This window comes from Electrophorus electricus, chromosome 11, assembly GCF_013358815.1.
Source record: "Electrophorus electricus isolate fEleEle1 chromosome 11, fEleEle1.pri, whole genome shotgun sequence".
In the NCBI taxonomy this organism is placed as follows: domain Eukaryota; kingdom Metazoa; phylum Chordata; class Actinopteri; order Gymnotiformes; family Gymnotidae; genus Electrophorus; species Electrophorus electricus.
In genome coordinates this window covers 14,437,501-14,465,417 of record NC_049545.1, presented here as the reverse complement: position 1 = coordinate 14,465,417, position 27,917 = coordinate 14,437,501, and the positions used below count along the sequence as shown (strand labels likewise).

The window sequence follows — 27,917 nt, the reverse complement described above, 5'->3', positions numbered from 1 at the left end:
AGACATGATTGACCACTATTCTCACAAATAGAAATATGGCTGTAAATGCATATACTTCCTCTTATGATAGGGAAGATGCGAGTTCTGATTCTGATCCATGAGAATCTTTTTGCCCTGCTTCTGTCTTTGTGTTTTTTTTAAACACATCTTAAATAAAGCTATTTAGTAATTGTAGCATCTTATAATACAAGGCAAAACAATAGTCACATGAAGACAGACAATACAATATAAACAATTGCAGAATTGCTAAAAAGGCACCATGAAATTTTAAAGGCTGATATTTGGAATGAAAAAGTTGCAGAACCTCCTTTGATCTTTTCAAAGGTAGAAGGGTTGACAGGCTAGTAGAGTGTGTTTCCAGGGAAAAGAGGCTATTTTCAAGGAAAGCCTAAGGGCATGAAAAGAAAGTAAGAGTCTGAAAATAGTATATGGGATTTCATACAGCGCTTTTGTTAATGGATCATTGCCAAAATTCTGGATAGAACAAACAGAATGGAAACCAAATCATGCACTACACACATTTCCTTCAAGCTGTGTATAATGCTGTTATAGGTTAGTGGGGGAATACTAAACACTGTAATGTTTAATTAAAAGATTTCATCAACTAGAAGTGCATACATAAAATGAAAGCTTATAGTACTATCCAGACATGTAAAGCATTAGCACTTTGTTATCAACATTTTTGAGCTAATGTGCTTTTTATATCTAGAAATGATCTTGTGCAAAAAATTCTCTCAACTATTGCTCAGTAGTTTTAATTATAATTACAAAGTGTGTTCAAAGGTGTGCCTTCAATCAATAGTAATTCCACAGCCTACAAAGTGTGAAGTAGCTTGAGAAAATGTCTTTGTGTAGGGTGAAATCTGTGCCTTTGATTACTGATATATAGGTGGGAGGACAAAATTACCACAGTAGAAGCAACAGGCACATTAGAGGTTTTCCTTTCAGATTTTGTCTATTACTTTTATCATAGACATTTTAACATTTATTCAGTGTATAGGCCATTTATTCAGTGTATAGGTAGATATGATGAAATAAGGATTTAGCTCTATATTTTTGGTTATGGTAGTAACCACTATCCATTATCAATAGAAACTAGCTACAGAAGATATTGCCTTTCATAGATCTTCCTCCAGTTCTTTGCTTTTTTCTTTTGAAGTCAGCGCTTGTTTGCTTAGATGGACTCAATGTTTTTGAGAGTTATTTCCTGCTCTCAGATATAGGATGCAGATATGGGCTTGTTGGTAATTTCTCACCCTGGCCAGCTCTCCCAGTCTGAAGTTCAAGACTGACTGCATGATCAAAGATGCATCATTCTATCCAAAGCTTCAATGAAACTGAGAAAAATATGTGTCCTATGTAACTCGCTGAGCATATCCTGCCATTCGCACATGAATTAATCTAGACAATCCAACAAAAATGTTCAATTCTTTCTTCTTAAACACATAAAATACTCCTTATTGCCTCTCACATGATTTAATCTTCATTTATACTGCCATAATTTATGCAAAACAGAATATGTAGAACATTAGGTCCTGTCAAATCTAATACAGCATAAGATCATAACTTGACTCTATCTTCTTATGTTGCTGAAGAAAAACAGCCAACACATGAACATATATCATAAGACAATTCTGTCTTCTGTGCTTTCAGCTCAAACCACGACAACCACCCCCCACCCCCCATATCGACTGTGAAACCAGAAGCAGGGCTGATTAAACAGCTCTCTTGACTCTCTTCCTGACTCTCTCCTCAAAGCCATGAGCTAAATTAAAAACTGTTTGCCCAGGCTTTGTGGTTAATCCTACAAAATTTATGCAGTAAGTAACTATGCAGTAAGACTGTAATATCACTAGGGTTTTCATGCTGCAAAAACTGCAGCATGTGTGGTATAGCTATGTAAAAGGAAATATCTGTGATACAGAAAAGTTCATCAGAATTTTGACTTGATCTTGGAACTGAGGGTCATTACTGTCTGGTGTGTTGATATTCTCTCTTTGTTCAGCTGTGAAGGTTGTATCACAGGTTAAATAGAAGTTTTATTGACTCAAGCACTTCCCTGTCCCAAAAGGATATAAATGCTTCTTCTGTGCTACACACTTCCATTATTTTCTCTTTAATGAAAATTCAAGGAGGTCACATGTTTAATTGTAGCACAAAATACTATAACCACATTTATCTAATTAACTCCAGTCTATAATTTTCTATTGCAACAGATGAGAAAATGAATGTTGAATAGTTGGTTACTAAACAGAACAAGTAATGTGAAATGTGTGATCACTCATGGTCCCTTCTGTGCTTCAAACATTTAGCCAGAAAGAATTGCTGTCGTTTGACATTGTATAAGAATTAAATAGATTTTTTGTACATGTCTCAAATGTATTCCATAGCCAGAGGTTACTTCTGGGAGAGATCTGCCAATTAGTTGTGTCAGTATAAATAAATTGCCTAACACAATGAATATCAAATTAAAAATGCAAATTAACACAGAATGTCTACTGCATATTAATTGTTGTAACAATGGCTTAAAGGTTGTAATAATGCACAGCGTTTTAACTGTTCTTTGTATGTTATCATAATCAAGAAAACATTTTCCTGTTCACCTAAAGGTGTCTGGCTAATCTACACATATCTGAAGAACATAATCTACACGTATCTGAAGAACATAACCTGTCAGGACAGAGTCCATTTAAGAGATTCATGTCTTGTGTACCTAGCTAACCATAGAACAGGCATTACAAATGCTTTGATTCCCAGAGCAAAGCTCCTCAGAACTTCCACCTAAGGCTTCTGCTAGCACTGTGCATGAACCATACATTCCAGATAATCTCCCAGACTGATTGGAGTGCAGTGGATTGTGCTTGCTGTCTTGTATTCTAATTTCACCTCACCTCCCTTACCCTTCCCTTACCATAATTGCGTAGATCTTTACCTGCTGGTGGGATAGTCACCCAAGGTGTCTGTGTGATAAAATGAGATCTCATCCTGTATGAACTCCATAAATAGTGCACCACTCAAGGGTGAGATCAGAGGGCATGCTATGGTGAATGTTATTATTTCCTCCTGTCCTGCAGCTGTTGCGTTTAGCTTGGCTGGCTATAGCGATTAAAGGAGTGCTTTATATCTTCTCTTGACTGAACGTGGAAAGGAACTGAGTGTTTTAACACTTGTTTATGCTAACTCCATGTAACACTAGAGTTTCTTTTCAAGAGGACAGAAAATAATATTTCATACAGGCTCAGAACTAATGGTTTTCATTTAATGTAACCCTGACAGGTACAATATATTTACTTCATTGTCCTGCTCCTTCAGAGTCACTTTCTCATTATCATTTAGGCTTATTAAGTGTGTATCAGTGTTCACTGTCCACGTTATTATCATCCTATTAATGCTGTTCTAATGTCATGAATGGTACCAGACCAGGTAACATTTTTTCAAACTCGTTCACTGTGCTGTACATTCTGACATACAGTACACTCTAGTATTCCTAGAAACTCCAATCAGTCTGACTATTCTTTTCTGACCTCTCTCATCAACAAGAAGCTTCTGTCTGCTCCTGCACCCACTGGATGTTTTTTGTTTTTCACACCATTCTCTTGTGTTTGAAAATCCTAGGAGATTAGCAGTTTCTGAAATATGCCAACTAGCCAATCCAGCTGCAACAGCCTTACCATGGTCAAACTGACTTGAATTTCATTTTTTCCTATTTTGATGTTTGATGTGAACAACTGAAGCTCTTAACCCATGTTTGCATCGCACTGCTAGCACATAATTGGCTGGTTTGATAACTATATGAGCAGGTGTCAGGATTCAAGATTTCAAGATTCTGGTACAAAAGAACAGTGACATGTAATGTGGCTGGTCCTGTGGTGGGTAGATATGTATAACAAATTTGTAAGTACTAATTTTTAAAAAGGAACTGAATAACTATAAAAATGAGATGAAACACTATAAATACATATTATAGGCAAGAACAATGTGAAGATAGAGAATGGAGATAGGGGGGAATATTAAATAAGGGATGTTATATATAGTGCAAATGAAGTTAAAGTGACCAGGAGGTGAGAAGTCTGAGTCTATAGCTGACTTTAAATTAACTTAATGCATATTTTGCAAGCAATAAAATAAAATTTGATTTTTAAAAAGATTTCTATTTATTTCGAATAGAATTTATGAAAAATCACTTTCACAAAGTTTTGCTTTATTGAATATAAAGGTGGTATTTGACATTGCATTCAGACTTCAAATTGTATACACACTTGTTTGTTTGGCATCTTTTAATTTTCTGAAGTGATTATTATTGTCTAGTTCCTTATGATTCTTCTTAGAAAACCGAATAATAATGGACAATTTCTTATATGTTTTAGTTTATCTTGGTCAGTTTCATAATATTATTCAGCGTTTTAATGTTTTAATGTGCCTTGGGCCATATTTATGAAAATTGCCAAATTAGAAAGTTCTCATCATCTCCTCAGACTAGCTGCACTGTTTTGCCATTCTGCCTGTTTTTTTGGATGTGTTTGGCTGTTGTAGAAAACTCAAATGGTGAAAATCCTGTCTCAAGACACTAAATGTATGTTCAACTTCATTTCAATATCATTTTTCCTGTTTCCACCATATTTTTTGTTTATTTTGAAACTCTTAAAGTACTGATAAATTATTCCCTAAAATTGATCAGAAAAAAACTTTATTTGCAAGATATTACCAGTAACTTCCATAATATCACCTACAGTGACAAACATTTCAAAGCTTAGTACATTATTCCTCAAATGGAAATATCTATGGCACAGCTGGATGCTTAATGTTCTCCTTCTACCATGTTGAAGCTTCTGCAATAATGTAGTGGCTTCTTCTGTATCAGAAAAGATGTGTCCACATGAATTTGCTGTAGGAAGTGACTGGACATTGTTTATGATTAAAGGAAACCTTAATAATAAACAATTGGCTGAATTTACCAATTCTAGAAACTGCAAATAAATAATTACTATTTGCAAAATCATGTGGCAAAACTGTTTCTCTCACAGAGTGATCAGCTTGTTATATATACCTCATGGCACTGAACAAAAATAATATGTAAAATGCTGTCAATGAAAATTAACCTTGGTTGTCCAAGACACCAACTGACCTAAATTACAAAGGTACTTGGTTAGCCACATCTCATGGCTACACAGATTTTGGCACTATTGCGCCAAAGTGAATACTAATACCAAGAAGGATACACTGTGTAACTGGTCAGTAGAATTGAAATGCTTAAAGTGTTCCTGTCCTGATTACCCCTACATTCTATATGTATCTTTGTTTTCCCATGTGATTCAGATCAGTAGGTAAAGATCTAATGATCAAAGCTTTCTCAGACTGAAACAGATGTGTTTATGTAAGGAAATCATGAAAAGGACAGACCTCATAGTCCCTATAGGACTGGAAAATACACGCGCATGCACACACACACACACACACACACACACACACACACACACACACACACACACACACACACACACAACATACTCCTATTATTGTTATAAAACATTCTTTCTTTTTCTTATTAAACTTTTTAAAAACTTGTTAAATAAGGAAGAGAATTTTGATTAATCATGCTAAAATATTACATAGACATGTAAATATGATAGTGGCCCCCAATCTTTTGCCGGTTGCCTCCTTTAAACAGCGGTTGCATTGTACATGGCCTTTTGTTTATATTTTTGTGTTCTCTTTCAGGTTGCACACACTCAGGTGGTGTGTGTTGTGCTTCATTCCCCTTACCACCTTGGGGCTGTTATGTTATTATGTTCTACCCTTTATAAGTCTTTTGTGTTTCTTTGACAGATTGTTGGTCATTCATAATACTGTTATGCTGGCTTTCTTTAAAACTGGTTAGTGCACATTTATGTTTTGTTTTCATTCCTCTCATTAAACTCTACACATTTTTTCCTGCATGTTCTATGCCCATTATAGTACAAACACCTTAACATATCATTTAGGTTGTTTATCTGCTGTAAAACTGAACATGACAAAACAAAAAGATAAAAAATTAAAAGCTAAACAAAAACAATGTATAACATTTGAACACATTAACCTTTTAGACAATTTTGCCTCGCAAGTGGTTGCTGAAGATTTGATATAGATTACAAAAAATTATATTTATGTACTCAATAAATGTTTTGTTGACACAATCATAAAATGTCCACGATTTCTCCTGTGCTGTAAATAATGGGTGAGCTCTCTTCTATATAATAACTGTTCCTTGTTCATGGACATGAGGATTCTGTTTAATATATTCTAATATGGGCAAGTGAACTCTGAGCAGCTGGATTAGTGAGCAATTGTTGCAATCTGAGGTTTGAGACAGCTATGCATGAGTTGATAGGTCAGAGAGATTACCTCTCAACAACCTGACAATTAACTCTTGCCAAATGACAAAACAAAGCAGTCAAGCAGTTTGGCCTAGGTTTGATCAGTTTATCAAATGGCATTGTTTAAAAAAGCTCTTGCTCTCTGGACAATTTTCTCTCCATGCAGTAAAAAAGGATCAGAATGAGGGTAATAATGAACAACCTGAGTGTCTTAAAGATATAATCTATTAGCTAAAGAGATGAAGGTGCTTCGGTTGGGCAGGCTTGAATTGAAATTGATTTGTTGAGAGTAGCCAATTTCACATGTTTTTTTTTTTTTGTTTTTTTTTGTCTGCAGATTAATTAGTGCTATGTTGGAACCAAGTGAACTGATGTGCATATGGTGGTCAATTCTGTTATTCATTATTTTCTGCATTTGCAAAATGGCATGGTGTATTTTGAGTAGCCGGTAAATTTGATGAAGTTATGCATCATTTGTTTTAGCAGTTAAAAGAGTTTGTTTTTCCAAAAATACTAGTGCCCCATTCAATAAGTAACATTTTGGGAAGAGATGCAAAGGCTGTACAATGTAATATTAGTGGGAGTTTATTATGAGACATATTTTGAAAGATGAAGATTAAAATTCCATTACATCTATAAGATACTCAACATGATTACATATAATATGTCATGAGGATACTACAAATGTTGTTCACAACATTATTCCAGGAGTGCAGCTGTAGACATTTTCTTTCCAGATTAAAAGATACTCTTTGAAGCAAAAAAAAAAAAAAAAAAAGTCTTTAAAGTTTATCTCTGAAAAGGGGGAGGGGTTTCTACTTTTAATTTAAATCCACAGTAAAGATTATCTGATTATTTCAGTCTTAAAGCCTTAAACATCAGCTAATGCAATCAAGAATGTCCCAGCTGTGAACCTAATTTCGTATATAAAACTCAGTAGATTCTCTACAGAGTAGGGGCTAAATTCATAAAACCTACATTAAGACATAAAAGAACAATATGTAATATATTTACTGTACTAAATCAGAAAATGACTGTGACATGTCATCAGAGATTAAGGAAGCATGCAAAACTAAAATACAGACTTCTCCGACAACAGTAATACAACCAGAATGTTCTCCTTTCTCATTTCCATTCCGGAGTGGAAGGTCTGTTTCCACCCACTACCCACCTTGTGGCCAGATATGAAACAATTTGGGTGGCAAACAAACTGGATTAACAGAGTTAATGTTAGATTTTACCTGACATAAAATTCTTTGGCATCCCACAAAAGCTCCAGGACCAGATATTTTGTAAATATTGGCATTGCGAGTGAAAGATGGAGCCCAGAAGGACTTTAAGATGGATGTTGATTTGACTTATTTTCTCCTGAACAGGTAAGTATTGAGCGTCAGATAAGGTTCCCTAATCTGAACTCATTTGTCATGGCCATTAATGAGGATGGGCATTTTAAAGTCATTTCAGCATTCGTGCTATGTGGCCCATGTCTAGCTGGGTTATCAAGGCAGCGAGTATTTGAGATACAGCCCGTGAAGTAATTAGTGGTGGTTAACGCCGTCATGCTAATATATGATAATGTTAACTGCTATCCGTCACCTCACCTGTTTACTAACTGGAGGATAACAATGGTATAAGATGGAACCCGCACCTTTAACTCTAAATTGACTCAATTTATGAATGTGATTACTCTATACATTGAACAATTTCTCGTATCCAAATCGAATACGGTAACTCATACTCATCTCTAGCTAGCCACTATCTTCAGTTGTCAATAGACGCGGTAGAATTTCGGTTATGTTAGATTGTTATCTTAAGTAGATATTTTAGTGAAATGATTTAGGGTTACATTTTTGTGTGTAAATAGGTCGGTTAATTGCTTCACTTGACACCAGTGAAGGCACTTTATAACAGATCTGCATCGGACTTCAACAAGGAAGAGGAGTGGTTTACTACTTTGAATTAACTGATTAATTGAGCAGTATGTTAAAGGGGCCTGGAAAACGATAACTCCAAGTCCAGATTGTATTTTCCGAGCAGTGGGCTTTTGTTTTGGGGATAATGGTCTTAGCTTTGTCTTTGAGCCATGCATCTATCTAACACTGACAGTTATAAAAAGCCACATGAGCTGGTATACAACTTATAAAACAATAAAAACATTGTAAAATTATACATTAGCTCATCAGCTTGTAGTGTATGGATTACTCTTGTTTGACATTATCAAAGTTTAATGTTGCACTTATTATTTGTTCATTTGTGTAGGTTCAGTGTCCTCAACCTGGCAACCAGTATGAGCTTCGAGTCAGGGGAGGAGGGCACGGAGGCAGACAGCTCTCTCTCCAATATTTTTAATTTGGACTGTAGTGCCCATTTTAATCGCTTGATGTCAAAATTACATATTGGTCTTATAATGTGATGTTAAAAGTAAATAGGGCATCAGTAACATTTCCTCATTTATAATTGTTGATTGTTGGCATATTTTTCAGTTTTGTATTATGTGGTGTTACTGCATTTTGTCCTCATTTGCATATGACTTTAGCAATTCATAATAGAACACTTCTCCACAAAAATACTACTAGAATCTGTCTGACCATAAATGCCCCTTTAAGAAGTCGATGTTGATTGGATCATCTTTTGGTCTCACATGTTCATCAACACAATTCTGCACACGCACCCATTTGGCTAATTGACAAATTTATTTAAAAGACACAGTAGTGGTCTCTTTGGAGTGAGCATGATGCTAAACTTTGCAACTGCAATTGTAGGAGTTCACAAAGAGGAAGGTGATGCACATTTCACACAACACAGTGCTGTTACTATGAAGTTTATGAACCTGTCCCTAAAGCTTCTAGATCACTATCACCCAACTAGATGAAAGATACATTTGTCTAAAAGTATGTTGTCATCATGCATGTAGACAAGAAATATCCATAAACAAACATTAGCAGTAGAATGGGTTGTACTGAAGAGATCAGTGACTTTAAATGTGGCACTGTCACAGGATGCCACCTTTACCACAAGTCAGTTCTTGAAATTTATTTCCTACTATATTTGTCCCAGTCAAATGTAAGTGCTATTATTGTGAAATAGAAGTGTCTAGGTAAAAGCAACATCATAATTTCCAATGCAGTGGATCATGTAAACTCAGAGTGGGGCCAATGAGTGCTGAAGCACATATCACAAAAAAAAAAAATCCTGTCTCCAGTTGCATCACTCACTACAGTTCAGAAGTCTATGGAAGCTATATCGGCACAAAGAACTATGTGCCGCTAACTTTATTAATGGGATTCCATGGCTGAGCAGTTGCATATAAGGCTAAAATTGCTAAGCGAAATGTCAGGTGTCATCAGTGTTGGTGTAAAGCATGCAACCACTGGACTCTGAAGCAGTTGAAACATGTTCCCTGTGGTGATAAATCATGCTTCACTGTGTGGCAGTCTGATAGATGAATCTGGGTCTGGCAGATGCCAGGGGAATGCCAACTACTGGAATGCATATTGTTTTTCTGGGTTTGGGCTAGCTCTCTTAGACCCAGAGAAGGGTAATGTTAATGCTACAGCACACAAATAAAATTTTGGCAATATGCTTTCAACTTGTGGCATTTTCATCAATATTAGTGCCCAACGTCAACAGTTCTCTTTTGACTGTGTGAACAGGAACACATTCTTATTGATGCACTCTAAAATCTTGTGAGAAGCCTTCCTTAAACAGTGGAACTTGTTATCGCCACAAGGTGTGTATGGAATGATTCCATTTTATTTTGTAATAGAATGTCCGATATGCCTATATAGGTGCCCACATACTTTTGGCCATATAGTGTTGTATGTAACTAAAGGTACTGAAAACTCCCTTGAAGTTTTTTTTTTTCAGAAAGAACTGGCCCAGGCCAAATTAGGATGTGCAAAGAAAGTTGGATTTACAATAAATGAAAAACAATCATGAATTCTGAACCAATACCAATCATAAATTGTAATATTTATTTTCATTTAATTATTTTGGTGAACATTCCAGTGCATATGAGTAATCAAGGGCAAAGAAATAAGAATAAGACAAACCTTTTTATTGATACTTTTTAGATGACAATACAGCTTTGATGTGTGTTTGCTTTTGCTTTAAAATTTATTCATGTTCTGTAAAGCAGAATCTCATCATCGCACACAATATATTTTAGATGCTTTTTAAAGTTGTACGTACAAGCAACTGAGTGATGCATTCTTAACTTCTTTTGTGTCTGAGCTATTATGTTAAACATTTCAGAGGCTAGCAGTTTCCATTGTCACAATCACTGGTTTATACCATTTCCAGGTAGGGTAATGCTTTTAACAAGAGTGCTTGTCTCATCTTCTGCCAGTCACACAACAGGCTGTTTATCAGTAAAGGTGCACTGGGGCAAGTTTCCCAGAAGCATCAAAGATGCAGGATGTTTTAAATTATATGCTAGACATCTCGCACTGCTCTGAATGGGACAACACTTTTGAAAAGCCAAGCCTAGTGTGTAGAAGATATTTTGAAGTCCACTCTTTTTCAGCCAAATGAATTCCAGTGAGATGGTCTACCTTTTCATTATAATGTATTCCTTACATGCCTCCTCAGTGCAGGCATAAGCAGCTTTCATCATTTCTTTCATTGTTTGGACATCAACTGAGCGCACTGAGGACTTGAGATTAATTAGTGAACAACAGTGCTTTCCAACAGACAATAACACATTGCAATAGATTTAGAATAACAAATGAGAGAAGTCTAAATGTTCTATAAGAAATGCCCATCAGTGATGCAAGTAAGAGAGATAACAGCTAAACATACACACCCAGGCTGATCTCACTTTCAAAGTCATTTGACTGACCCCAGGAGTAATAATTAGTTTAGTGCATAGGTTAATTCAAAGTTTAAGTGCTGCTATACCTTCATTTACTGTCAGTCTGGTGAAACTAGAAAGAAAGGCCTATATAACAAACAGGCAACATTCAATAAACCAATACCAAATAGGTTACCAATAGCATTTGAATTTAAACATTACGAACGGATCAGGTTTCATGTTGCCATCTGCCTCGATTTTGGTCGCAGTAGAATTTAGCTTGAAGTCTAAGGGACTGCGAATCTGACACAAAGCGCACCTTCAGCTTGTATATACTGATGCTAAAAATGTCTGACAAAAATATGAGTTTGGAATGAGAATGATCTGGTTCAGACACCAGTCAATCTTATAGCCTGTGTCTCTACCATCTAAGCTTCTAGACCTGATGTAATATTTAGTACCATGGTAAAGTCTTTTTCTATTCATTTATTAAGACAAGAATATATTTATTGTGGTTGTTTATTAGTTTTTCACAGTGATGCAGAGGAAGAGCTCACTTCTGTTCCTTGAGCTGTCACATGAACACTGGTCTGAGAACGTTTTTTTTTTTTTTTTTTGCTAAGAGTTAATGCTTGATTTTAGAGTTACGTTTGTCCAATGACATCCACAGGGCATAATTTCAAATATGCAGTATCAAATATAAGGCTATCGCTAATGCACCAATGTAACCGTTGGGCTACTCATTCAGTTTTATTATGATAACGGATAAAGAACAGTAGGCCCATATATTTTATAACTGACCTGGAAAACCTTTACGATCGAATGTTGTAGGCTGTTAATTTTGCTTGGAATAGTCAACCTGCTTCTGGGACAAAATTTCAGATACCTAGTCTTAAAATAAATTGACATTCACATGTAAACATTCCTACCTGAGACATATTTGTGTACATTAAGGTGAAATGTCACACTTGGGCAATTTTAAAGATCTCGTACCTTGTATGCTGTTCTAAGAGATCGAATTAAGAGGCCAAGGAATACAGGTAACGGGCTACCAGCTGTAAAACTAATACATAGCCAGCACATAATCTGTTATTAACAAGTTTAATATATATCAGTCCTCCCTTTCGTATCTCTTAAAGTCCTTTTTATAGTCATTTATAATCTTTTCTACATAATGCTTCTGTAAGACGCGGTGGCCCGAGTGCCGCAGGGCAAGGGGCAGGACGCACAGACTCCAACGTCTGGGACGTACATTTATTAACATTTAACATAGAACACTAACAGCACTCAAAGAATCACACACGATTAATACAAACAGGAAACGGTTAACACGTATGCATCTAACAATAATGAACATAACGTTTAACATCGACATTGACACGTTACATCAACAATGACCAATGACGCTGCACACACCCTGACGTGGGTTTAAATACACAGACAAACGAGGTGCAGGTGTGTGCAGGCGTGACCACAAACGAAGGTCCTCCCACTGCAAGTGGCTGGCCAAACCACTTGCCTCGCGTTCCGTGACAGCTTCTAGGAGTTCAAACATGAAAATACGACCATGTGACTTTACAATATGTAGAGCTCCCATCTTTAAGCAAAACTAATGAAGTTTTTCTTGTCAGGCTCTAATCTAAACACGAAAATGACCAAATTCACTGCAAAAATGCGTTAATATCCAGAAATCTGAAGCAGAATTCCCTTAATGACAACTATGGTTATAGCTACAGCATGTTTATATAGTCTATGTCATGTTTTCACCATTTGCTAATATTAACCTTGAATTTAACAACACTTATGGAGAAGTGCTTGAAAAGTTTGTAAAACAGTAGGCGTATATATATATATATTGCCTACATCCTATTGCAGACTGAACTAAAAGACACAATATTTGCTGTCAGACAAACATAATTTCTTGGTATTTTTTCACAAGGTGCCCTTGATATTGACTTGCACCTCTGGACTTCAATCCATGTTGTTGTATATACCAGACAGCCATAAGTATAATCTTTTATGAACAAAAAAGAAAGTTAACAATGTCCTCTACCTTGAAAAATGTTTCATTACTACAAAACTACACCACTGGTGCTTAATGGTCTGAAATAGCAATAGTCATCTAATTAATCTGCAGTCCTTAAACAAAATGAATGGCACGATAAATCAACTGTATGCAATGAAGACTAATTCAGTGCAATGCTGTGAGATAGCTACCCTCTAGAGCAAAAAGCAAGACAAATGATGAATTTTAAATTTGGAAGCTTAAGATGCCATATTTACAAAAGACCTTCATGGTTAATTGCATTTTCATTTGATTGCTCATTGGGTTGCTGCACAGAATAAAAAAAACCTTCCTGGTTGTAATGCAAATATAGAAAACTTTCAAAATTATATTTGATCACCCCTATGGATTACGCTAGTGGTTTCAGTATGTTAAAAAATCACCCATCATTGTTCGGTAACACGTAGAATTTGAATTTAGATGGATGCAAGTTCTTAGACTGAAGAAAGATATCAGTTCATACAAACATAAAGAACATAAGCAACACTAATAATAATAATAAGAAGAAGAAGAAGACAAAATCACAGTGATGTTGTGTGATGGTGGCAGCACAGAGGGAGCGAGATGCGATGATACAGTAAAATAACCAAGAAATAGCAAAATAAAAATAGCAAAAGCAAAGGTAAGGTAAACTATGAAGGCTTCCACTGGGTCAGGCTCCGACGGAAGCTTAGTAGGACTGGCAATGTGCAGCACTGATGGTAGGAACCTGTGGGCTTAAATAGTGAGGGGAAAAAGGTACAGTTGTGACTTGCTAATATGCTAATATGGACCAAGGCAATTGCTGTGTGTGTATGTGAAAGAGTGAGCGTGTCCCTCCTGCTGGATAGCCGGCGTATCATTACATGTTTTTCATGTTTAGAATCATCAGACATTTTTGCCAATTTTGAAATTCATCATATATATTTCATTGTATCTCAGAATACAATGTTGCTGACTTCCCAGTATAATACCTGCTGATTTCTTTGCTTACACTCTCATAAGCCTCGACATTTCATGGCCTCTAGCTAATAAATCTGGTATGTATCTTTCAGCAGCAGTCTTTTACAGTTTTTGAGTCAAACAATGTTGAACAGACTAAAGACAGTTGATGCAGTAAAACCAGGGATGTAGATACAAGATCTGTAAACACTAGGACAAAATAAACAGAATAAGGCTCAGAACCTAAAATATGAATTCTAGAGTTTTAGTGGGCAAATTGACTCAGGGAAGGTTCACATAAGTGATCGTTAATGAATGTGGGATTAAGCTGGTGGACAGTAGGCCAATGAGGCAGAGCACTGGGATGAGGTGGGAGGCGTGGCTAAGAGAAGTGATAAAGGGCGGGAACCGGGATGGAGATGGTGATAAGTAGCCCAATGAGGGATGTTCTAAATGGAGCATCCTGAAATGTTTCCCTAAAGATCCTATTACTTTTAATTATTGCGCAGTTTTGTTTAATGGTCTGCTTTATCATTGTTGCCCCTGTTATATTATGTAGCAAAACTTGACATGTTTTAATGCTTCATCAACCATATTGAGATTTGCTTTATCATAAGAAGGAGTAAAAAAGTGTTTTTTCCAGTAATCAAATTCTGACCTCATGCTTTTCTAAAAATATAGCTGTAAAGCCTTCCACTGTGGAACTTGAAGATGGTTAAATTAGAAAATTGTGCAGGAGAAAACTGAGTCTCAAATTCACATTAGTGCTATTTATACTGTAATGGAATAAAGCTGCAAAAGCTAATAATGGCTTATCATAATTGTGGCCACAGCATGTAGGTTGTAGTTGGTTTTATGTCTGGACCTTGCTAAATGCAGGTCTTTTAATGGGCAACATTTATATCTTTTCCCAAATGAATAATCATAGAAGTGAAATTAGATACTCCTGCAGTATTGTCCATTGTTTTTTACTAGAAGAAACTCATTTCCCATTGGTGCATGGGACTGTTTTCCTATTTCAGGCATACAGCTCTAAATTCATGTCACACTCTGTCTCCACCATTTGAAATTAAACTTTGAGCACCTTCAGTGCTCAACTAGCATGTCTTTTGTACATTATTTATTATGATATCATCACTCTATTGTACCATACAGTATGCAACTGTAAATAGGCTATCATCATATTGTCAGTGAATTATACAGCACATTGTAGTTGGTGGGATGTTCAATTCCATTGTTTTGTGTCGGTAGCAAAGTAGAGGCACAGAAGACCATGGAAGTGATTCAGACATTCCTTGGCAGGCTCCTTGCCTCACAACATAAATGCACCCTAATCTCACTTCTTAGACCTTGTTGTGGGTGGATGCACTCCAGTTCATTTAGCAAAGGGTACAGCACTGTGATTGTGTCGTTTTTTACCATGCCTTTTGAAGTCTGTTCATAGTGCAGATTTTTTGTTTGTTTTTTGTTGCAACAAAAAATAAATTCTTCTTATCTGGTTGACCACGTCTACATTGTACGTGTCAAAGTGAAGTTCAGCATGCAGTCGAACTGCATGGTCCCTGAGGTGACTGACCATTGTTTAGAGCAGAGAGCATAACCCTGAGGTGAAGAAAAAGAACAAATGAAAGATGGTAATGGATCAGTGAATTGAGCTGAGTGATGTTATGATTTCATTTCAGTAGAACTCAGCTTGAATGAAGACTATGACATTCATTTGTAATTCCAGCACAGTTCATGGCATTTTTGCACTTGTCTGCTGAGGCTTTCTCTTCTCCCTCTGAAATGTGAAGCACAACCCTCCAGCTTGCTGCACTTCCTTCAGCCTCTTTATGCAGCAGACGTTATTGATATATGTCAGTGTTTTTTGTAAAGCACTTCAGAAGCTCAAACAATCTCTTTTAGTGCCAAAGCAGTCTATTCAGGTTAGCCTTTCCTCCTTACTCTCCTTAATAGCCAGGCCTACTCTATCCATTTCAAAACATTCTGTCAGTGACCAGCCATGTTAATGTACTCAAGAATATAGTCAGATCCTCACAGACATGTTTATGTGGTTCCTTTTAAAATTCAGACCACACTGGGGAATAGGGCTTTGATTGAGTACAGGCAATGTGTCTCCACAAAAACATGGATGGAAGGTACTGCACCACAAAGCCATTCTAAATAGAGGCCTTGTGCATTGAATGATCACCCTGCCCACACTCACACATTGTCCCTCACTGAATTCATAAATTGATTATTATAGAAGAATCTGCTTTAAATCATTACATACTGCATTTCTTGTCATACACATAGTTGTCACTTAGATTAGTTTTGCTTTTTGAAAGATACCAGACAAGTATTTAAATTTTCATACATTACCAAAAATGACAATTGATATTGAGTAAGACCTGTTTGTGTTCCACACACTTAACAATCAAGGTAACTCATAATAAAAATGTATTTCACTCTTTGTAATGAAATAAATCACAACACTCTCTGACAGGATGTAAAGAAAATGGTGACTTCTCACTCTAGCATGCAATTGGAGTACAGTTAGTTGCAACACCTGAATTACAATTGTACATTTTATGGTTGTCACTGAATAAATATTCCTGCTTTTTGCACAGTAATGGATTTCAGCAGAAAGCTAAAATTTCTGTATTTCTGATAATTCTATTACTTTTGAGAGCCATAGTACAATCATCAAATGCAGCTAGAGTGTATGCTGGTAAGGTGTTGTGCTTCTTCTTAGTGCAGTTGGGTGGGGGAGGAGGTTGTCTTTAGCAATGCTGATGGATCATGACTCAGCAGATTCAACACATATTAACCAGTATAGCTTGAGTTACATGCATCATTGACAGTTACACTCTCAGTGACATTTTAATCTCTGTGTACTCAGCAACACTGATTGTTTATAATTCCATTAGTTGGTTTGAATTTAGCAATCTGTTTTACATAGTGTATGAATCCAGGAATTAAGTAATAAAACCTGAACATGTATGAGAGAAATTCAATCCAAGTCACTTGGGGCTTTAATACATTAAGGCTAAAAACATGCTATTGGTGAAAAGAAAATTACAACATTTACTTCTTTAGTCTATAGACTTGAATTAGTGAAAACATACTGTTTTACAAATTAATATACAACTATATAAATATCTAAAAAATGTTTAATTACATTATTTTCTAAAGTCCTTTAACGCACCCTTTGTGAAGCTGCTAATAACAAAACTGAAATCAGATCACACTAGTCAAAGCAGAATAACATGCAGACTTTCTGTAATGTGTATATCTTATATAAAAAGTATAAAAAGTAGTATTTTCTTAACATACCCAATCATTTTATTGGCTTTCATGCACTTTCAAAAAATGCATTCACGCCATTGACACAAATCATAATGTTAAAAATCTTCAGTCATTAATGACATTGAGTTGCTAGTTGTCCTGGCTTCAAAGGCAGTATTTCCATTCATTATTCAAAAACTGGAATTAAACATTAATTTGTAATTAACATCGAATTATCAAAAGGATCTAGTCAAATCAGATTTTTGCTTCCAAAAGGTGACAAACATACAAAAAAATAAAAAATAAAAAATCAAGAGCTGACAGCTCAATACTTAAGGTTCTCGGGTAAAATTCGTTTCAGTTCAAAATGTATGTATTGTGTTTTTTTGTTTGTTTTTTACAGCAGGTGCAGTCACAAAACAGCTTTACAGAAATCAGTTTTACAGTGAACCCAGGGCCTAATGAGCAAGCAAATGGCGATGGTTTCAAGTAAAAACTCCCCAAGAGCTAGAAGGAAGAAACCTGGAATGGAACCAAGACTTTGACGGTCGACAACGGATGACAAGGTAACGCAGAATAAATGAAGTTGTATCGAGGGGGTAAACCAATTAGATTTGTGACATAAGAAATTAGTAAAAACTATTTGGCAGAGGTATACAGATTAAATCACTGGAACAGGTGGTGCTTAAATGGTATGCATAAAAGACAAGCGCGCGAAAGAGCCGTTAAAAATTAAGGAACTCGCACACATCCCTGGCCTATTTCAGCACCTTGTTCGCGGACAGCAACGCTATCGCGTTCCATCCGAGAGTTAACAGGAACATTCTTGGCTGTGTTTGAACTATACCCAGCATGATTTCGCATTTATAAAGTTTAAAAACCAATTAACACAATAACCTGTTAGGTAAGTACAGTGAAAGGTAATGGATTAGCTCAGTACGAAATCAGGTGTGTTATGGCAATTTTGCTGCCAGGGCAACGCTAGGATTTGGGCAACATGTGATGTTTGTTAATTCGATGTCAGCTTGGTGGCCAATCAAAGAAAGACATTTAATATCTGAGCATATCTAAGATTACTCGAAATGTTTACATAAACTTTGCCGACTGAGACGATGAGTGTGAAGCAGGTTTTTGTGAGTAGGAGATTTCAGCAGATGGCAGCAAAGTCACATTTTATATTTCGTGAGCGTCAGACATGAGCTCCTGAACTTCACGGACACGCCATCGGATAAGCACGTTTGTGTGTGAGAGAGAGAGAGAGAGAGAGAGAGAGAGAGAGAGAGAGAGAGAGAGAGAGAGAGAGAGAGAGAGAGAGAGAGAGAGAGAGAGAGAGAGAGAGAGAGAGAGAGAGAACGCACGTGTCTAGTGCGTCGTTATTCACAGCACTTAAGCAGAAGATCATTGATCATTTCACTGCTAATGTGGCTATATTGTGAATGCTTTTATAGTGTGTTGGGACAACTTTTTTGGATCGAGACCTGAACACAGTGTGATGTGTAATGGAAAAATTGTTTTGTATTACTTACTTACTTAATTATTTACTTACTTACTCACCCACACACACGGTGAGAAGGCTTCACACACACACGACACACACACACACAGTTTTACACACACAAAGAGATTTCACACGTCACATTAATGTTGAGCACAGGCGTCCTTGTCTGCCATAATTTCTCATAATACGACTAACTTGCTGTTGCTGTTTATTTATTTATTTTAATTTACATTTTGTAAAATAAAAACATAAGCATAGTTTTAAAATGCTCGTTATTTGTACATTTTTGACATTAGTTATTTAGAACTGAAAACTAAGCTGTAAATGGTCGCCTTTACTGCCCTGAGCACCGTCTTCAGTCTTCAATCATAATCAGATCATAGCGTGCATTTTTTTTTTTAAATTGTGGACGATTAGAAGGCTTCTCGAATTAAAGTCAGTAGAGTAGCAGTGCACCCCATAAAGGTTGCTATACATTTTCCCCTGTATCATACATGATGGTTGAGTCCAGCGCCTTCCGCTGGATGCGTACTGCCTCATCTCCCCTTTTCTGCTATCTCAAGCCCATTCTGTTTCTACCATTGGACCGAGGGAACCTCGCTTGGTCACAGCTCTACAATCTCTCATCTCTGCAGTGGCGTTTTCTCGGTGATATGAGAGCTAATATAGGCGAATCCCTGCACCACAGGCGTCAGATCTTCTTGCCAAAGCTGGATCTCTATGTATTACTGTGATCGTTGAGAATAAATCAGCTGAAACCCCGGCAGCGTGGAATAACAGCGGACATGACTGCGATGGGGAAATTCAAGCACATCCTGCTCATTTTCGCAGGTCTAATTACCGCAGCTAACGGTAAGTTCTAGGTTATATTTCTAAGCGGGGTTTGGCGCAATAAGGATTCGCCTTCAAGGATATCGTCAGGTGTACAATACATTTGAACAAACGTATAGATCGTTTTTATATTTTTGGGAGGTACTTCAAAAACTTACAACCTTTTATCTTATATTACTTATAAACAAGTCCAATGTAGAATAGCCCACGTCTTAAATTCAAAAGGATATAATTAGCCTAATTACGTGTGTGATATACAGTAGGCTACACACTGTTAATAAATATAGGCTCATACTTAGAAATGCTATAACTTCAGTCCGAATGTCTGACTAATAAACTACGTTTTGGAAGACACCCACATACAAAAAACAAGGCTATTTGAGTTTAATATTATCGATAAATGCAGCGTATCTGAGAGAGAGAGAGAGAGAGAGAGAGAGAGAGAGAGAGAGAGAGAGAGAGAGAGAGAGAGAGAGAGAGAGAGAGAGAGAGAATGTGTACTGTATCTAAAAATAAATCATACATTGATTACAAAAATCGTTTTAACTGTACAAGGGATCAGTATATAAGACCATATGCTGCATGGTAAAAACTTTTGTGGACCAGGCAAAGCCGGGTCAGAAGATAAATGAAGCAGGGCCAAAGTAGGCGTTTGTGCTTCTCTCTAATGCCTCTTTTGACTTATTCGAGTTTATATAATAATACAGTCTCTTTGATGGTCAGTAATGGTCCAGTGATTATCTCCGAATTTGTAAGTCTGGCCTGTTTTGCCTATTTTGATCGAGGCTTGGTGGAGCAACTTCCACTGTAGTCTATGGTTATGCCTACTGTCCAGATATGGACACTGTCAAGCATTGCCTACTTTGTAGTGATGTTGTAATAGCGCGGCTTTGTTTCACAGTGATAAAAAGGAAATTATGTAGGAGGTTGACAAAAGTTAGATTGTTGTATCAATAATTGAACCTAAAAGTTTAGTCCGGGAGCTTTGGAAGTATCCCTCGTTTGTGCAAAGAGCAACCCAAGTCAGTAGATTTGGTTTGAATAATACTGGCGGAATTTCATATTATAAGACTAGAGTTATGCCTGTTAATAAGATTTTATAAATGCAGTCCAACTTTAAAGTACCAAACCCCTTACTGACGCTTTGGAGATTCGTCATAACGCCACAACTTGCAAAGTAACGGTCACATTGGGTTTGATGCGAATTCACATTCGTTTAGGTCCTTGATGAGTCCGAGAAGCAGTGCCATCCGAATATTTCACGTAAATTCGATGGAATACCGTCGCATTTCTCCATTTCTCCAGCAGATGTGCCAAAGTCTGCCCCCGATTGTTTGTTAGAGGGTGGTGGGAAAACGACGACGGAAAGCATTGCTCAGCCAACGCATGCAAAATTATTCGAATAAGATGTCTAACGGCGTACCTCGCATTACCTCACAGCAAGCCTAAATTATTTATTTGCATGAGTACCTTTCACCTCCGCGTCTATACAGTGTTGATTTTTTAAATTAGTTGGACTTAAAAAACTCTAAATTCGACACTGGGAGTCTTGTTGCGTGTGTAGTAGCTAAATTCCAGTTTCCCTATTCCTATTATGTTCGTCGTTTTAAATGACGCCTTTCAAAGGAATTAGTAATGGTCCGGGTATTTCGACCGGTTCCCAAGCTTGTGAATAAATAATTCGTTTTGTCACAGCTATGCCAGTGACAGTGACAATGTCTGCAGCTATTCCTTGTTTGAAGGCATGTGTGGGGAGTTTGAGGAACAGACATTGATTAATCTGTTTCATCAAGCATAATATGGCAAAAAACAAATTAATGTGAAGTTGATTCAATACACTGATTATCAGTTTACCCGTGAAAGACTGGTACAGATAACTTCAGAAGATTAACAAAGAACAGTTTACCTGGGAGACATTTAGAGGTATTGGTTTTAAAATGGGTAAAATAATAGCTTTGAGCATAAAAATGGATTGGCTTAATCATGGTTTAAAATAACCATGACTTAAAACGAAAATACTGTCATAGCTATTTGAGAAAGATGGTAGTCCTAGGACAGTGAGACAGTGTTAGCGTTATGTAATCTAGATGATCTACTAGTATTTTGAGTAGCTCAGAGTGTACACACTAAAACAGACAAAATATTACTCTTACTGGAGAGCAGTTGTGTTTGATGTAAGCTTGCATTAAGCACACTGAAACATACACAGTATACATAGTAATTCAATTTGACAAAATTACACTGGCTTTAAGAAGCATGCTTGATGGTCCAAAGCAGATACACGGTGACAATTAGATGACATTGACATGTTGCCAACTAAAAACATTATGAATCTGTCCAGCCTCAAGTCTTGCATGCAAATGTGACATTCGAGGTCTTGAGGGAAAAGAGATTGCAGAGGCCTGTAAATTAAAACACAAAAGTAGTTGTTGACTCAAACAGCCTAACTGAACAACTGCAATGTCACCTTAGTTATTAATATTTGTTACTGTTTGTTCTGCTCATTATATCTATTATTGTTTAACATTTTAATGTGTATTTTAAAGCTGAAATTGTATCAATACTTCAGCAGATATTCAAAAGTTGATTTATGCTGACTGATAAAAAGGTATACTATGCATTTCTTATCAACAATGCAACATTTATATGAATAAATACACAAACTCTAGACAATCACTCTGGTTTCCAGATGTTGTGAGGCCACGAAAAGGTGGTTTGTCAAATAATTAAAATGCTGTACCTGTAAAAACATGCCATATCACAAAATAGCATTGATTAGGCAGGCAGATGCAAAATGCGGAGCCATAAACATCTATTATTTACTAGACAGATGGCTCAGTATGCTAGATGAACCTTTTATTTAAGTTAGAAGCTGCTCTTTCTCCACCTTGAAATGTCATCATTGTGTGTTAGTGTGTTTTCTTTGTGAGTGTGTATTAGTTTTCTGGAACCAAATGCTGTGTGGTCATCAGTTTGAGCTGTCTGGGTTCTGGTCTGGATGAGATGACCCATTTAAAGCATGAGTATTCATGTTAGGAGCTCTCTCATACATACATAACCGATTAAAGCATTTGCATTTCAAAGCTGCCCCAGTCAGCAGAAATGGTGTTGCTTTTTTTATATATTAATATGATTTTAAGGTTATGGAGATTGCTAGCAGAAAAGAAGAAGGTGTAAATGGCTTGCGATTTGGAAAATATGAATGTCAATTAGGTTTTGGGTTGGCAGTGTTTTAGGAATGGCAATTTTCAACTTCTTTTTGAGCCTTCACTGCTATACTGGCTGATATATTTGACACTGAATTTGGTCAGGCATTTTGTAGGGAGAAAAAAATCACTAATCACAGCATGGGAAGAACAGCAAAAGTGTGAAACATGCACTCATACTTTGTTGAGTCAGGAGGCTTCAAAGATTTTGTTTCTCAAGAAAGGCTCTATGTATGTAAGTCCAGTCATTGTTCCTTTTTCACTGCAAAATTGTCCCTCTTGCCCACCCCGTCATGAATTCTGTCATCTCAGTCGTAAACATACTGCACAGTAGTATAGAGACACATACTGATGTAACTTCAGTGTTATGACATCTAAACACAGTCTCAATATCAAGCCCTCCCAGAAGTGAAAAGCCATCAGGCTGTTCACAAATCATGGCTTAGAAGCCTGCTGCAGTGCTAGCATAAGCTCAGTGACGCAGGTGGGCTTATTGACTGGAAATACGCAACAGCCCTCTGTGGACAAGGAAGAGGTAGACAGGTGGAATTTCCATGTGTTTGCCAGTTCATGACAGCAGTAGCTTGCCCCCTACAATCTCATACTAGTTGTGGGGATCACATGAGATTTTACAATACAATCATTCTGAATTCCAGTCTCAGTCTAATCTCCATCAGATGACTAAAGGTTGACTTGAGGACATCTGAAAAGAACAATTCCTCGCTGCTACCTTTGTTGTCAACATTTTAAGAATGCAGCACTGGGAAGACTGTTCTTAATAGACTCATTGTTTTGGGTTTGGTTTACCTTTACAATAGCCGGTAGTGTCGCTGATCATAGTGGAGGGGGACTTGAGCCAAAATGTTGCACATTGTAGCAGCTAGCACACAGAACCCCGTAGGAGGAAACAACTCCTCCACGCATACTGCAGCTGGTGAATCAGCATGGCCAGTTTAGACATGTTGCTATGGTTTTACTGCTGATCGATGAGAAACACTGTCTGTTGCAAAAGTAATGGCACTGGATGTATGGAAGCACCTGCTTGTGTTTATGTCATCATGCTGTATGATGTGGGTCTGCTCAAATATTTCTGAAATTATTTCAATGTATGCCTTGAAGAAATGTTTTTAAGATAAAATAAAACACAGCAAGCAAAGCAGACTGACTAAATATTAGTAATTCCCTTAAAACATTAAATTTATATATTATGTCCATGTTCTGGATTATCTAATTAAACACCATTAACACTGACTCATTCATGAACCAATTAATATTTCAACCATGTCGGTTCACACCAACCACGACGTTACTGAGTTACCATGTGGCACATTTGACAAGCTATTTTGCCCGTGCATTAATTCATGCAGAAATATGAAACTAACCGAGGGTCTAGTCAAACTATAGGTTGACAGAAAGCAGAAGTGATCTGTGTCTGTCTTGTAATGGCATTGTCCCCAGCACCCACAATGTGAAGTAGGTTGAAGGCTGGAATTTTTCAAATTTTATTTAAAAATGCCTTCAGTCTTAACTGAAACTATAAACTCAGGAATAATATTGAATTACTGAAGCCATAGATTAGCTTCTTATGTCTTAGTCAGTATGCTTTTGGAAAAACTGATGATTTTACAAAGCAGAAGAAACATTTGATAGTGGATTTTTTTATTATTATTATTATTATTATTATTATTATTATTATTATTATTATTATTATTATTATTATTTATAAGCCGGTGAGCAGGAACCACATATATACGGAAAAAAGCACAGTCCAATTTTTTTGTTTTCCTATTTAATTCATCACTTAGCTACAACACAGCTGTGGCCAATCACAGACTAAAGCTCATATTACATCAAAGCACTGCGTGGAAGTAGTCTGGCTTTAGTGCAGACTCACATCCGAGACTCAAAGAATTAATTCATTTGACCAAATTATTCGTTTCCTTCTGATATTCAATCTGAATAGCAAATGGACCAGACAAGACGGACCATGTTCTGGTTTGTCTTCCTGCAAGGAAAGCTTCTTCAAATTACACTGAATAAAAACTGACTTATGAGCATTCATGTTGAAATATTATTTTCCCTTCCTGCTACCCCTGTTGAGTGTGTGACTGTCACGGAACGCTCGCCTCCCGCGAGGCACGTGGTTTGGCCAGCTACGTGCAGTGGGAGGACCTTCGTTAGTGGCCACGCCTGCACACACCTGCGCCTCGTTTCGTCTGTGTATTTAAACCCACTTCAGGGGGCGTACTATCGTTGGTCATTATTGGTGTGGTGTGCAGATGTACCGTCGTAAATGGCTTGATGTAAAGTTCCCTTTATCGTTGTTAAAAGTATTTGTGTTTATCGTCCGTGTTTAAATGTTAACCGTTTCATGTTCGTATTAATCGTGTGTAATTCTTGAGTGCCGTTAGTGTTTTATGTTTATATGTAAATAAATGAACGTCCCAGTCGCTGGAGCCTGCGTCCTACCCCTCGCCCTGCGCCACTCGGGCCACCACGCCTTACGGTGACACATGTGACTTAGCCAGGAGTTTCATCAGACGCACGTATGGGATCAGCTCATTTTAATGTCACTAACTGAAACAAAAGTTTCAGATTACCCCAGACACCACTGGAACAAACTGGGAATATGAGGTCGCAGAAATTATCCTATGAAATTTTGGGTACTGCTACGGCTGCGGTAGCCAGTAGATGCAAATATCACCATTATCATTTGAGTGAAAATTACAGGTAGTGCACGTAATTAATCAGGGTTTAGGAACAGGGTGAACATAATCTTTATAGCAATGCAGTGAGATTGGCACAGTGTCGATAATGTAGTGCCAAGATTTTTCTCTTCAATGCAGATAAGGCATCATACATCAAACAAGGTTGGGAATATACTTTGTGGATACGTGTTGTTTTTGTAGATATCATCTGCTTTGGGAAGGATACAAAAATAGCGGTAACGTTTTGGTTTGGATTTAGTATATAGTTTGATTCTATCAGTATATATACATATATCAACACTGTTCACTTACTCTATCAGTGGTGACTATGCCAATATCTGTTTGTGCGTGGTGTATTGTTTTGTGCTACCTAAATATCTTACTCCTAAAGAGTTTAGAGTCAGTATGGGTTTGATGCTTGCACCACATTCCTCTACATGCCATATTTTTAAACACACACACACACACACACACACACACACACACACACACATACAGCTAAAATTCGGTAAATTACAGGGCCATGTAAACAGTTTACTGCTGCTAAATGTGTCAAAGCTGGTTGACATAAGTGCACTCCATTGTCTGCTAGTTCACCACCTCAAATTACCTTCAAGAACAACTACAAATTTTAGTTTACAATTTTATTATTAAAAATGTATTATGTATATTTGGTGTAGTATTTGTCCTTTCTGTAAGTAGTTTAGGTAGCCCAAATGTGTAAGCCATTTTTATTTATGATTTTTAATTCTATAAACCAAATTAAATAACTCAGCTATTTTTTTTGTGTATTTCATGTTAGTTATTACATCTAAAATTCAACCAAATGCCTGTAAAATGTAATACATAGATTAATTTTGGAAGTCGATGCTAAAGTAATTGTTTATACATACATGTTTATAATATATATGCAAAAAATACTGAACCGATACTGTCATAGGAAAAAACTTAACAAAGGCTTGTCAAGTTATTTGGAGACACTGAGAGGGGATTAGGATGTGTAATTATCTCTGAAGACATCACGGGGCATTTCAATTTGCCATGTCTAACATTTGTCAGTCACATGGCTCTGCTGAGTTAGCTGTGGTTCGCTCCCTTTTTCTCTGTCTCTCTCCAAATACACACACACGCACACACACACAGAGCTGGAGTACAAATTCTTCATGTCTGCTCAAGGCTTGGCTGATCAGCTTGAAAAGATCATTTGAGCTCGAAACTGCAGAGCTGTGCAGTCTTGGACAACAGGAAGAAAGACACCACAACACACATCCAGTGTACACATACACTTGGAGTAATTGATGCTGTAGATCTGAAAGCACAGAGACTCAAAAGAAGAGCTTCAGGAGGCACTTACATAACACTTCAACCAAATGCCAGCAAACTGATCAAAATTCTTAAAAGGGCAAAAGTTTGAAAAATAAGCTTTAGGTATCTGACATTTACTTTTTATAGGTGAAAAGTTGCTTTGTCTTTTATTCCAAACTTGTCATAGATGCATTTACTGTCAGACACATCTGCAAAAGATGTCTGAATCGCTGTAACTTTATCTCGTCCTTCCTAAAAACTTGTCAGACCTCTGAAGCTACATGTTTTGCTTTACAGTTGAGGAAAGACAATTCTGTAGATTTATTAAGGGCTTGTATTGCACAAAATGTATTTTGCATAATCTACCTCGACAATTGCGCTGGTAAAGCATGTTTACAAAAAGCAGGCTAATGCAATAGAGGTACTAAATGTAGCATTACACAAATATGTAGTGCTTTTTGAGTCTTGTTAATGCATTTTAAGGCAAAACATTCTACTACATTGGACTGGGAAGTTACTTGTTACATTTATTTATTTTTTTCTTTATAAATAAGACACCAATGTTAGTTTATTATTACTGCATTACATAGAGCAAAAAGCATTAGTTCTATTGCCTAATAGACTGTTTGTAATGGTAGACAGTTTTAATATTTTATACAGCTATTCAGAGATAAGATTAGCAATTATTTGTTATAGCTCTACTGCTGAGAATGACTGTGATTGCTACTGATTTGATTTCTTTTTTGAATTTGTGTAGTTGTACTTAAGCCTGCTGACATTCACCTGCTCATATGTTTGAAACACATTTAAGTGTCTCATGCTTTTACCTTGCTCTTTTCATAAAGGATTTTCCAGATTTTCCAAATATATATATATATATATATATAAACTGATCTATGAAGGCTTGATAGGTTGAAATGAAAGTCCTTATCAGGTCCATAACACAACCTGTTCCCAGTCTTAATCCCATA

General features: G+C 36.7%; 1 protein-coding gene across 1 annotated transcript in view; it reads left to right on the top strand.

Annotated features, from left to right (window-relative positions):
- Nucleotides 1–19,491: 19,491 nt before the first annotated feature.
- Nucleotides 19,492–27,917, top strand: part of LOC113585753 (CUB and sushi domain-containing protein 1) — a 266,455-nt gene continuing 258,029 nt past the window's right edge. The window contains exon 1 of the mRNA XM_027023454.2: nt 19,492–19,748. Coding sequence (XP_026879255.2) covers nt 19,682–19,748 — 67 coding nt within the window. The 5' untranslated portion in view covers nt 19,492–19,681. The remainder of the gene's footprint in view (nt 19,749–27,917) is intronic.